Source organism: Maylandia zebra, linkage group LG7, assembly GCF_041146795.1.
Source record: "Maylandia zebra isolate NMK-2024a linkage group LG7, Mzebra_GT3a, whole genome shotgun sequence".
NCBI classification, from domain to species: Eukaryota; Metazoa; Chordata; class Actinopteri; order Cichliformes; family Cichlidae; genus Maylandia; species Maylandia zebra.
The window spans coordinates 10,983,689-10,998,021 of NC_135173.1; the positions used below are offsets into that span (position 1 = coordinate 10,983,689).

General features: G+C 39.0%; 1 protein-coding gene across 4 annotated transcripts in view; it reads right to left on the reverse strand.

The window, feature by feature from the left end:
• The window catches only part of LOC101476728 (voltage-dependent calcium channel subunit alpha-2/delta-1), an 81,261-nt gene extending 69,154 nt beyond the window's left edge, over positions 1–12,107 (reverse strand). For all 4 annotated transcript variants that reach the window (XM_076885733.1, XM_076885732.1, XM_076885731.1 and 1 more), the window contains exons 1-3: positions 11,829–12,107; positions 3,241–3,322; positions 2,899–3,015 (exon numbers count right to left, since the gene is read on the reverse strand). In XM_076885733.1, coding sequence (XP_076741848.1) covers positions 2,899–3,015; positions 3,241–3,322; positions 11,829–11,917 — 288 coding nt within the window. In that variant the 5' untranslated portion in view covers positions 11,918–12,107. The remainder of the gene's footprint in view (positions 1–2,898; positions 3,016–3,240; positions 3,323–11,828) is intronic.
• Positions 12,108–14,333: the final 2,226 nt, after the last annotated feature.

Consider the following 14,333-nt stretch of genomic DNA (forward strand, 5'->3'; position numbering starts at 1 on the left):
AGCGCTCAACACAGACAGCATCGTCAGAAGGAAGAGCGCAGGGCAAGCTAGCGAGACAGAAGTTAAGCTCTCCTTGCAACAGGAAAATTGAACCTCATTCAGATCTGGCGTTTGGAATTATTTTGGTTTTCATGTGACGTATGACCCTGAAGGTAAGCGAGTCATGGACTAAAGTAAAACAGTATGTTGGATGTGCCATGCAATGCTCAATTACATTGGTGTGAACTAGTGTGTTAGCGCAGTTAGCTCGTTAACGTGTTGGCCGTCTAGCCCCATGCACGGAGCGATCGGCGGTAGCTCGTTAACGGAGATTTGCCGTGTTGTGGCGTTAAGGTCATTTCAACGAGATTAACCTGAAAGCACTAGTGGGAACACAACGAATATGACTGCACATTTACGCCGACATCATCCTAGTGCAAAGACAAGTGGAAGCAGACAAAAAAAAGCAAGCATGCTACTAACTTTAGCCGAGTCATTTAGACAGCTGTTAGCACATGATTCTCCTTATGCTGCTGAGAATATAGCCCAGAAGAAGCGGATAGTATAGCTTTTATTTTGGAAAGAGACATTTCTCTGTAATAAACTCTCTTTTCCAAAGATGAGTGATTCCTCAATCAGATACAGGGCTTGCAATATCGCTAGCCCGACGTCCCGGAGCTAGCGATTTTTTCATCAGCGATCTCTTCCCTGCCCGTCGGGCTATTGTAGGAAAAATATATGTCAATGCTTTTGCATTCTTTCAGAAATGTAGCTGGGTAATTATGTCATTGGCATCGGTGAGCCACTGTCAATATGTGACATATTGAAGTCGCGTTTGAATTTGCGCTTGTTTTTTTGCTTTCACTTTGCAATCGTGCGAACTGTGTATAGAGAGCGACAGCACTGATCTGTGAGTGATGATAATTTGTGCACCAATTCCTCTGACATCGTCTTATTAATCGTTAGCTTACTATGCAAACATGACAAGTGAAATCTCCCGCAGCAAGCTTAAACATGTGAGAGGTTGATCGCGCAGAGAATCGCTGAGCTTATGTGAGTGCATGTGTAAAAGCATTTCAGTTCTGCTGAGCCAAATAAGACAGGTCAGGGTGAAGAAGTGACAGCCAAAGAAAAGCTTACCACAAAACGGAGAAGTTATGACAAATCAGACAATAAGGCAAAAAGAAAGTGCAGCTTTATGGTTTCATGGACAAAATAATTTCTGTGGCTGCGATATGATGAGCTAAATAACCAGGGCTGCACATAAGTGGTCCGCAGGTGCGCATTCGCTGTCAAAATAAAAAACACGCACAAGGGTTAGGGTTAAATTTAAAAACTGTACTTTTGAGTTAAAATATATATTTATAATTTTAATAAATGACAAATTAAAAATGCATGAACATTTTTTTGTATCGAAAAAATATCGAACCGTGACACCAAAGTATCGAACCGAACCGAACCGTGAATTTTGTATATCGTTGCACCCCTAATACAGACCTCCTAAAGGTTGTTCTGAACAACTATTGGGTAGTTGTGTACTTTAAAACAACTAGAAGATCATGTTACTAAACCACTCTAAAAATGTTTTGAATGATACTCTATTTAAAGGCTTTGGACTTCAACCAAATAAAAAACAACCACATTTGGAAAACTAAGCCAGAAAAATATGCAAACAAATAGATAATGCGCAGATGGTGGTGTTAATGCAGAATTATGTGTTACGTTTTGGGCAATAACTTGTGAATTACTCAACTTAACTATTCATGCTTTACACAATAATGCTGTTACAGTTATATGTTGTGTCCTACTTAAGGAAAAGCAATCATTCAGTTTGGCATAAAAATATAGTTTCCCCCCATTTACAACTGCTGTGCTGGTAGGTGTGATTGTTGGATATTCAACTAAACTTCGTTTTACTGTATGTGGATGTAGATCAATGTATGTGAAGATTTAAATCTCCAGTCAGATGCATACAGTATATGCATCAATAAACATAATTCAGCTACCTTTATTAAATTTGTATGCTATATAGAGACTGAATTTTCTTTAACTTTTTTGTTGCCTTTAATAACACATGATCATGACTTTGCAAGTTTGTCTGTGACAGATGCAGCTCAGAAAACAGAAGGCTTTTGTATCTCATTGCTTTTAGTTTTGGGACTGTCACAAAATCTACACATAGCACAGGGTGTCGTGCTTGTTCAAGACAAATCAAACATAAAAACAACTTTTTGTCTTTTGCCCTTCTCCCCCGTCCCTCTTCTCAGCTGTTTCTCTTTCCCTCTTTCTTTCTCCCCTTCTTTCCCCCAGTCAAGTCTGTCCCGTATTCAGTAAGTGAAAATAAAATAAACAATAAAAGGTGAATCAAATGGACCATTACGGCAAGGCTGGGATGGTCAGTTTGGTAAAGTAAATCCGTTGGGCATCTTTCTTTGCCTTTAGACAACAATTCTGAAGTGCCAAACGGGACAGGCCAAAAAAAAAAAAAACAAACAAAAAAAAAAAAAACAACATAAAAACAACTTAATTTTTTATCATCTTTTTCAAATTGCTTTTATCCGTGTTGGCAGTTTTCATCCCTGGTCTGCAATGAATTAAATGTACCCAAAGTGAATTCCTGATGTGATTTTCACTTGAATGACAAATCGGTTCATCTGCTGTTATTTGTATTGTATTACTTTTACAATGACTAAATACCACAAACATCCCTGTGTCACCAAAACCTAATGTGCTCCAGTTTATCTTTAGGTTTTTACAATCACACTCTGATTATTTAATATCCATGGTGGAGTCTTAGAGAAGAACAGATGGAAAACTGGTCGCTGTCATGGCACTTGAAGAGTTTGTCCTGTGCAGCATCAAAAGCTACAAACAAATTGCAAACTGACAGTTGGTTCCTTTGAGAGGAGTGAATTTTACCTCCAAGGCAGCAGACCTCTTGTGTAGCAGCTGCTCTATGTTCCTGGCTGCTCTGGCCACTAGCTCCTCCGCATCGTTTTGCTCCACAGTGTAGAGGTGCTGGTTACTCAGAAAAATCTACATGGAGAAAGACAAATGTAATTGCTGTTTTAATACAAAAAAGACTTTTTGTACACACATTCATTTGTTTAAATTATTGTTAAAACTAAATATAATTTTCACAGGAAATTAAGAGTTTAAACATTTAGGGGAAAATATACAAGGGGTTGACTTAAATTTTAAGAAAGGAATAGGATTATGCTCAGATTTTATGCATGTCTGTGTATATTCCGGTGTTTATACCTGAGTGAGGCTCTTCCCAGCTGCGGCTGTGTCTGCCAGGGTAACAAGCTCTTTCTGCATCTGATCAACCCATTCTTTAATCCTATGGGGCAAAGAAATGCACACAACCAATCCTGTAGCTCAGATATAACCAGTTTAGAAGAGACGTTGCATGCATTTCAGTTAAACTGTCTTTCAATCTACCGTATATCAATCATCTGAAAAGACCAACCAAGTCACTTGATGCAAAAACAAACAAGGTCAAAGAGAATCACTCTTGTGGGTCGGGCAAAATGTCAACCAATCAAACCCAGATCACCAGAAACAAACACAATGTCATCTAATAAAGCTTGTGTCACTGCATGTCAACTAATACAATTGCTTTCAGAGAGTTCAAACATGAAGTCAACCAATCAGATAAGTGCCAGCTATTGTTGTGACTAGTGACAGTGATGTGAGTGGACAGGCAGGAGGTGGACGGTAGCTAAGACCAACATGCTTTTCTATACCTCAAAGAGCTTTAATCATTTCCAGCCTGCTGGTGCCATTGATGTACGAATAATAGCAACCAAACAACAGACTCAATGATGGTACCCATTCGCTTGAGTGAAAATTGCTCACCTGATGCTTGCCTTTTATTTTTATTTATTTATTTTCTGTGTCGTCGTGGTACATCAGTCACTGTGCCACACACTGGTTTATACCTTAGTCTCATCCTCCTCCATTACTCACTATGTACCACTTGAACAAAGTGGCCATGGATGATCACTGGGAAGAGTAGAACCTAAGACATTATGCATGATATGAGACAGTGGCTTGTTAGGATAATCACATGTTGTCAGGTGATGTGAAGTTGTAATGAATGAATGAATTTGCTGATAGTAAATTATCCTTAATACTGTTCAGAATATCATCAGGTATATTGAAAATGAGTAGGTGTAAGTGTAACCCAGATATTAAATAAGAAAATGTAACCTGTGCATTGATTCTAATAACAGACCTCACTGAGAACCTCTACAGAGTCTGACCTTGGTATGTGTGGGTGTGTGTGTATGTGTGTGTCGTGCAGGGTAGGGGTGAAAGTGACACACAGGAGCCACCAGTCTATGAATGTCTGACTTTTTTTGATAAAAAGTATGATTTAATAAAAAGAAGTTGTATTAAAAAAATGATTGACAAACACAGTTTTTAAAAGAAAGTAAAAGAAAGTATTCCTCTGTATTTGAATTAAAAAGGGATTATGTTACAACAAATGTTCATTTGAGAATCTGCTAAAAACAAATCTAACTGAAGTAGAATTACATAAACTGAATGAAACATGAAGTGAATTATATCCATATGTGACTGAATGTTTAAATGTGATGGGGTTTCTGTGTTAACAATGACATGAAATGTAATGAAGTGATTTTAAAATTTAAACTTTAAACTTTGCGTTAAATCACGTAAGTCAGATAGATAAATAGAGATAGATAAGATGTGGGTGGACATCAGGTGATTAGATGTTAATGCTGGGCCCACGTCCTCATTTTAAGTTTGACAGCGTTTTAGTAGGTAAAGGTGAAAGCTTGGACATGAATTGAGCTGCGGTGTGGGGAAGGCCTCGAAGGGGACTGGCGGCAGCGCCCGGGCCTGGCAGATCCCCACGTAGTAAATAGGAGTGAAGAAGTTAAAGAATTGAGAACAACGAGGGAGGGAGGGTGGGGCACGTAAACGAGAATGAACAGCTTGCAGAACTGGGGGAACCTATATAGATGACAACCGGAAGGAGTGTGCTTGGAGGCGTGGTCCTGCTCCTGAAATTCCGATACATAATCTCCAATAATGTGACTGGATGTCCCCAGTTAGAGGTCGTCTCAGAAGATGTGACATCCAGTAAGAGAGGGGAGAAAGGGTGAACGTGAAAAGTTAAGTGAAGAAGAGATATAGGGTTCTTCCCCTTTGTCTTCTGTGAGATGAGCAGCTCAGAAGATTGGACCTGAGATGTTCACAGTTGAAAATTACAGCAGAGACGCTAGAGGGACTGACCCAGCCCGACCTGTGGACCAGCAAAATGGTTGTATATTTTTGGCTTTCCTCTCTGCTCAGTGTGTGTGTGTGTGTGTGTGTGTGTGTGTGTGTGTGTGTGCGCGCGTGTGTACAACATACTTCCACTAAATTCCCAAGGGATACTCATTTCCTGTTGGGTGATTATCATCAACTCAGAACACGGGGATAAGTGCATCTTTAGGCCTGGTTGTGCTCACCCTTTCTCCAACCTCTCCTCACGGAAGATAAGAATAAAATCAGCATTAGCTCAGAGTCAGTTAATAAGATAATTATAGTTCAGGTGATTTGATTGTTGTTTTGTGATTATTACTATTTGATTTTGCTTTGCTCCTGCTAAATTGCTTTAATAACATTTCCTGCAATTTGTCTAAATTGTAGACATTCACTTTTTAACCTTTTGTGAAACAGTATTGGTAAAAATCTGAGTATCGTTCTTTACTAGTCCAAATAACTCTTACAGGTTACTCTAGTCATTTGAATACAACACTCCCTTGGGGCCTATTGTCTTGGCTTTTAAAATCAACCCAGTTATTAACAAGTGCCCAACTGAGGCTACGTCCACACGTAGCCGGGTATTTTTGAAAACGCAGATTTTTCTATGCGTTTGCACCTTTCGTCCACACGTAAACGGCGTTTTTGGTTACTGAAAACGCAGATTTTTAAAAACTCCGGCCAAGGTGGATATTTTTGAAAACTCCGTTTTTGCATTTACGTGTGGACGAGAAAAACGGAGAAAACGCAGCGTCAAAGGTGTGCGCCTTTTTTGACGTCACACTGTGCGCCACGTTATTGTTTCGGTGAAATGAATTTCTACAATACTGTTACTGTTAATTGTACTCTCTGCATTGTTTAAATGCTTACATATACACAGTTACTGTCCCTCCACACATATGACTCGGTTCTGCTTCAATGCCCCAGCTTTGTTTACTTTTTCCCACCGAGGCTTCTAGACTTCTGATTGGTCAACATTTCTACAGGTTAGGATTATATCGCCACCTGTTGCTTTGGCATGTTACTAGCAGCGTTTTTCTTCATTTCTGCCTTTACGTGTGGACGGGATTATTTTTTAAAACGAAAACGGAAAATCTCCGTTTTCAAAAATACCCGTGTACGTGTGTACGTAGCCTGAGAGGGGAGCTGCCGTTTAGTAATGAGTGGTGGTGATAAGGCCGATCCTGCAAGGCTACTCGGGCATTTTTCTTATCAGATGACGACAGTGGAGGACATTTGGATGATTACAAGGCAGTCAGAGGGGTGAGTCCCCTCACATATATCGGCTCCAGCTGAACTCTGCATTACTTACTGGGTAAGAGACTTATAGAATCAGAGTTTAGGACTTTTTAATCAGAGAGCTGAAACAGAATTCCCATATAGGGGTCATGGACCCTGCAGATCAATGATGTAGAAACTTTTTTTGCCATGTATACTGTATGAGAATGATGACAAGTTTATATAGCATAGAGAGGTTCTCATTAACATCCATTTCACAATTCGGCTGCCTTGAAGCAACATGCACACACACACAGACACAGACACACACACACACACACGCAGGAACAAACATTGAAAATCAGATATTCATACTCAGAAAATACTTTCAAAAACTGTCATTGCAGCGGTGTGTTGAAAGTCATTCAATTTACTACGTGAAAAACATCGACCGTGACATTTAGTACAGCTGAGGGGGTTGGCAAGACAGAAAGGTTCAGAAGATCAAAAAGCAAGGAAAAAATGCATCAGGGATACAAAATCCACAGTGAATGAGGAACATTCAAAGCAAGCACACTTGTGGAGAAAGATGAGACACTTTGCAAGATAGGGAATAACACAGGGAATAGTGAATGTGAAATACAGTAGTTTAGGGAAAGCTTTACTAGTGTAAGTCAGGAGATTTTAATCTTTGCTTCTCAATCTCCAACTTGAAAAAAGTACAGCTTCTTAAACTCCATAGTGATTTGAGGAAAGTTGAACTCTGCAAATATTATTACCTGTCACATGTAGGCTGCTTATTTCCACTGAACCTATGGCCTATTGGATAATACAGATTATACGTGTTATGCTGATGGGCCTGTTACCCATATTTTGTGTTGATCTATTGCTGTCATAAGTTGTTAATTGTTTCATAATAATCATTGTCAACTTGACAACCTTACCAAGAGAATGATAATTTTCTCTGCCTTGTAATTTTAGCAGTATAGGCCAGGGTTTGCATGACTTTAAGTATTTTGTGACCCTTTTTAATATCCTGTTGTTCACTGGGTGTAACAAAACTGTACTGTTTACACACTGTGTGTGTTTATGTGGACCTTAGCTCTTGAAGCCTGAAGCACAGACAAGTCAACTGTGATTTAGAGTGTATGTGTGCTTCCTGGAATTTGGCATTCAGAAAGGCAGAGGCACTTTCACCTGACTTCCTGAGTTTAGCTTCTGTGGAATCTTATCAGCGTAAATTTCTGGTTGTGAGATAACCAGGGTATGTGTGCATGTGCTCTTCTTCAAGTACAGTATGGGTGCGTGGAAATTTTTTGTTACTCACTTTGTTTGGAAACCTATATGAAAAGCTCATTTGTTTTATGTATACACAGAAACCAAGCACTGCAACATGCAAGGGAATTGGTCTTACTAGTACAGACCTCACTAGACTCCTGCAGCAGAGGAAAATAGTATAGAACAATGCTACACCCCAAAGCCATATCTGTCAGTTTATATGCATATTTGAAATCAAATATTCTTTTTAATTAGGATTTACTGCAAATCAATACAAAGTTGTTCAGATTGATCACCCTTTCCCTATGATAAAGTACATCTATCCTGACTGAAGTAATCTTGTCTTAGATGACAATGCACCAGCCTTGGGGCACAAGGTGTCACTGAATGCTATGAAATTGGTGTAAATCATATTTTATTACCTTTGCTGCTTCAATCCAGTCTCCCAAATGGGAAGTTTTGAATTGATGTTTTCAACAGCATTCTCCATCACCATCATTAAATGAGGGTATGTCTTTTGAAATAATGGTGTTGCATCCATCCAGTAGACTTTCAGACACTTGTAGAATCAGTGCAGAGTCACAGTGAAGCTGTAGTGGTTGAACATGGTGTCCTTGCACCTTACTAATAAATATATATATATATATATTTCTTTCTCATATTCACCATCCATCTTGTTTAATTTGATCTATTCTATTTCTAGACTAAAAAGGCAAAGTACTCTGATCTGTGTCATTTTATCATCTTTCACAGCGCTAGCACTCTAGCACTCATCATAAGGTGAAGGTGGGCTGTTATCAATGGCTAAATCAAAAAGGTGATCCAGAGGTGCCTGTAATAAACATTAATAAAGTCGATGTTGTTAAGCTGAGGTAGCAACATTTTTCTACTCTGGTTTCTGGGCTTTGATTACTGTAGCCTGTGGTACAATGCTGGATAATTAAACACACATACGCAGACACAAATGCATATACCAATGGCAACTGGGTCAGGCACTGCCCTACATTGTTTTACAGACACAAGAAGAGCAAATGAGAGCAAAAAACAGAAAGAGAGGAAGAGAAACAAGGCAGGAAAGAGAGAGACAGATGTTGTGGTACAATCACTTTGGAACTAGAGAGAGTAATGAGCTGGCCCATGATGTGTATCTCGGTAGGCGGCTGTATTAAACCACAGTCTAATTACGCATCATTATAGAGGCAAAGACTGAAGCAGGTCCAGTCCAGACAGAAAAGCAGAATGAGGCATGGAAACACCAGCTGCACCAAAACAACCTGCAGTGCCTGCCCTCACTCTGAAGCCTCTGACACCCAGGTGGCCAATTCAGTTCCTGTTCAACATGACCTAGATAATAAACGTTGCTTTAATGTGAAGTTAAGGGTTTGAACATCAAAATTACTTGACCACCTCATGACCCTTAATCTGTTTTTTTTGGGAGGGGGGGTTGTTGTTTTTTTTCTACAACCGTGGGACAAACAGTAGAACTGTGATATATTCCTACCACAGCCGACATGGGTTCACAGTAATAGATTCAAAAACTCCCATGCGATGTCTTTAAAGTAAGCTTTTGCCCCAGTTTTATTTTCTGTTAACTTTAAATAGTTGCTGAAGAGAACTAAGGTAATGTAAGATGTTTTGTCTCCAGAGTTGCTACTTTAACAACAGAGCTATTTAGGATTGTCAAGAGACAGAAGAGCAGGTGTTTACAGTTTGCCAGAACAGCTTATCCATAATGAAAATGTTTTCTCTCCATCCATTTGATCAGTGTAATCCAGGAGGACGCACTTAATAAAACAGAGTGTAAAATACAGTTCATTTTAATATCTCTTTTGCTCATGATGCCTATGTTTAATAATTCTATTATATCTCATTAGCTTGCACAATATAACAAATTTTTTTTTAAAAGGAAAAAAAGAAACTTCTTTAGTTTCTCTTCTTTCTGGAACTATTTTCATTCATCAGTTATTTCTCACAAATATCTTTGTTGGTATTGTGCCGTGCAGAAAAGCATGCAAGGACAGTCATGTTTTTACTGATCACTTTCATGCTTACTGTTTGTTAGTCCATTTGGCAAGAAAGAAGTATGAAGAACAAGGACTATCTGGTTTGTGCTCTTCATTCAAAAATGAATCCCCACAGCATCCTCCACTTCTAAGCAAAATGTTTTTCAAGTATACAAAAAAAGAGGAAGGGACATTAAGATACAAAGGTGGTGAAACTGAATTATTTAATATAGTTTAATGCAGATGGAGAATCTATTTGTGGTGGGGAGGGAGAGAAACAAACAAACAAATAAATAAATCATATGCCATCTCCACTCAGTCTCCAGCTCCACCATCTCCAACAGCAGTTCTTCACCTGCTGTTGATTGTGGTTAGAGTGGCCCTCTAGCTCTCAGTGCACCTGAGCCAAAGGAGGACTGCTGCTGTTCAAGAAGGTGGAGCTGGAGTCTCATTTTCTTTTCTATTGACAGGATGAGCTCTTCTCTGCAGATGAAGAACAAGCTTGTCACAGAGAAGAAGCTGAATGAAACTGAGGATCGCTACAATTGAAACCTGGCCAATTTGCCAGCAGGTCTAAAGAACACAAGACAGAAAGAGTATGGGTTAGCAGTAAATGAAGTTTACAAATAAGAGCGAGGAGATTATCCACAAGCAAATCAAATGCAGAAAGCATCTTGAAAAAAAATGCTTTTTTTTAAAGCTACACAAAAAAAATGTAGAACATTTCAGTAAGTCTGTTTCAAATAAAATGGCTTCTGGATTTTCTGAGCACTTGTTGTGGGTGCACTGATCAGTCTTCCAAAGTAAACAGTGCAGCATTACTATAATCTAAACAGACCAGAGCAGTTTAGGCCAGTGAACATTTCAGCAACTGTTTCATCTTTTCTGATACTGTTTACATTTTGATAAAGAAGAAATGTTTCCTTTCCATCTATGAGTCAGAATCTTGTCTTGTGGTTGTGGATAAGCGTATGATTATTATTAGTTCAGTATTATATGCTCTGGCAGCAATGCAATACTGAATTTAAACATCTTTTGAAAAAAAGACTTGGAATTATTGAGATATACTTTTTTCTCCATATTTGGCTATTTTATTACTTGGGTAAACCGGTTTAAGATCCCCCATCCCCCCTCCTCTCTACACCCCCACCACCGGAAATTTCCTTTCTGACAAATATATTGACTCATTCACGTTTCATCTTTCCTTAGAAGATGGTGGCCTGGTCATGTTTGAATAGCGCAAATATATTTAATATAACGAAACAAATATATAACTTTTTTTTTTTAAACGAAAAGAAAAAAATAGTTTTGAGTTGATGTAATAGGTTACCCTGGGGGCTATCTAGTTTAATATCAAACAAAAATATTATTTTGCAGTAAGCGAAAGTTTGTATTTTTAAGATATGAAGGAAAATTAATGTCTCTCAGAGGCCTTCCCCTCTTGTGAGAAAAGAAGCACCTTTTACAAGATTTTACATAAATTTATAATAAATTATCAATTACAGTTTAAATATCCTGTAAACGATACTTAAGCATATTTTTTTTAAATATTATGTTGATAATCCAAAAAATATTCTAAAAGAAAATAGGGGCGTTTTACTCCAGTTTACAATATGAGGAACAAACCTCAAAGGGTAGAATCACCTGGTTCTTGGCCAATGAGGGTCCCCAGAAAAACGCCAACTTTTATCATTTATTATTGGCTAAAGCAGCAGGACCGAGCAAAGCCACTCTCCTCTAGGCTACAACTTCATAGAAGAGCTGTCACGGCTCGCCAAGCCACCGGTGACAAACTGCTGATTAGGGTAACCAACATTAATCAGCGTAACAACGCGAGCAGGCAGAGGTCTGAAAAAAGCTGTCTTTATCAAAATGACCACCGCATGAATGAAATGACCTGCCCACCCTCTCACACCCACGCACACCATGAAGCCTATACACTCGTGAGTGTTTCATTAGAGAGAGAGAGAGAGAATAAAAAAGAGAAAGCAAAAAAGCTCCCTGAAACAAGGTCTCTGCAAACCAGAACATCAATTGATCGAAACAGGATTACAAGAGCTGTAGCCTACTTACATGAGCTGTGTCGGAAACTGCGATGCCCAACAACCGTCCTGCCACAGCAGGAACAGAAACACCCAGGCTCGTACCCCGCAGGAATCCATTGTAAAAAAAAAAAGAGGGGAAATTCCCCGATGGACGTCAATATAGAATCTGCTCCACTCCCCTCTACCGCCGCTGAATGAAACGACGGGCGAAAGCAGCGCGTGTAGCCGCCTGTCGCTCCCTCACAGATTAACGAACACTGACACCTCTAATCTGATCACTCGGCCATCCAGCGCTCTAACAGGTACTGGATCTGAATGCGATGCCAGACTCTCTCTCGCTATCGCTATCTCTCTCTCTCACTCACTCACTCACTCACTCTCTCGTTCTCGCTGTTCCCGCTCTTTTTGTCTGTCCCTTAATTAACCGGATGCAATTATGACAAACAGTAGTTGTGTAGGCAATAAAAGGAAAAGGTATAATTATGGTGTCACAAATGATTACTAAAAAGCATAACTTTAATTGGTGCTTTTAATCATTAGTTATCGTTAATCTCTGGCTCTCTTTCACAGTGTGTTTTTGTCCTGTCTCTTTCTCCCCTTTAACAGGTTTCTTCCTGTTAAAAGGGAGTTTTTCCTTACCACTGTTGCCAAGTGCTTGCTCAGTTTGACTGTTTTTCTGAATTATTGTATTAGGGTCTCTGGTTTACACAATAAAGCACTATATAGATAAAGTGAATTGAATTGAGTTGAACTGAAATGAATAACTTTTGTGGTCTTTTGAAATAAATTTTGATAACTTTTGTTTTTCTTCAAACAGGCACCATGTGTGCTTGCTCTCAGGTGGGCAGCTTAAGTAGCAAATATGTAATTTTTCTGTTCTTTTTATAACATCAGTCAGAAAAACAAAACAATGGAAGGGACTAACTGGCATACCACCCACACAACATATGCAGTCAAATATATACAGGTTCAGGGCTTTCTCTTTAAAATACTTCAAAACCTCTCATCATTGCCTACAATGTGGAGATAGGGGAGAATTTACTGCCTTTGACTGCACAATCTTTACCAGTTATGCTAGACAGCAAGCAGACTAACTGTCCCACATGAGAATGAATGAGAATACTAGGCTGGCAGCTGCATTGATTTCACACATATAGTGCACGAGTGAAATTACCAGCAAAGTACAGTATTAGAGCCCAATAAATCTCAGTACTATCCATCATGTTTTATAAAATTGCATTTCTAAAGATGTGCTGCACATCGCATCGAATTTTAAAAGTTGCAATATAAATTCAAAGTCTGGCACAACTGCAGTAGTAATGTTTTTGTTGATATTTTAAGTTATTAGTATCATCACCCTGTGAATAATTGAATAATTAAAGCAAAACCATAAAACCTAGTCTATCAAAGTGCCTGTGTGTGCTTGTGCATGTGTCTGTTTGTACATGTGTGTGTGTGTGTAATTCAAGCCTGGAGGGAGGGCAGGGCGGCACAAGCACGGTGCTTGGGGATTTGGTTATCAATTGTTGCTTGGCAACCACACACCATCTCTCTTGTCCTCTCACCCTCCCCTCCTCCCATTTCCCCCTTTCTCTCTTTGTTTCTCCCTCCCCACCTATCCATTGCTCTTACTGTACTACACTGTTGCGCTGACCCTTCAGTTTTTCCACTGTTCTCATCCTTCACACCTTGTGACATCACCTTTCCCAAATTCTCCCCCTACACCTTTTTCCACCCTCATTTCTCCTAAGAGAGGAAAAGAAGCAGATGTGCCTGATGATGGGATAGGAACGAATAGTGAGAACTGGACAGGAGAAAAGAGCACAGAGAGGGAGAAGGAGATGGAGAGATGGTGGCCTCTTCTGCAGACAATCCCATTCAGTACTTCAAGGATCTTGCAGTGCACCCTGAAAAGGAGTCACTGCTACATACCTTCTCATATAGTCTAAGAAATGATCATTGGAAAAAGACCAGAATAAAATCTTCTGGCATCAGTCAGACAGGCCGTAGAAGTCAGTTTTTCTCTATCCGTGTACTAATGTACTGTATTCCATATAATGTAGTTAGATGATTAGATTGATTAACATATATTCCGTAACAGGAATACATACAATAAATAATTTGCCTTAAAATGTATTTTTGTATGGGCTTTTTCTTACTCCATATGAGGAATTTACTGAAAATATCTGCACAGAGTACAGAATATTTATTTTGAATATTAACCTCAAAGTTAATACTGACATCCAAGAGCAACCTGGAGATTTATATAATGAGTATAAGTGAATAATGTGTTGAACCATAATTGGTTAAAGAGCAGCTGTATTGGGTTTATTTGACAGAGGATACTGCCACCTATAGGTAATCTACAAAAATTACTGGAAACATTAAAGAACAAACCAGCTTCAATACAGTCTTTGTTTTTCTCTCTCCTGTCTTTCTTTTCTTTTTTCTGCATCTATGCAGTAGCGTGCCGATATCATAACGGCTGTGTTTAATATATGTGTTCATACCCATGCACATTTAAATTTGAACA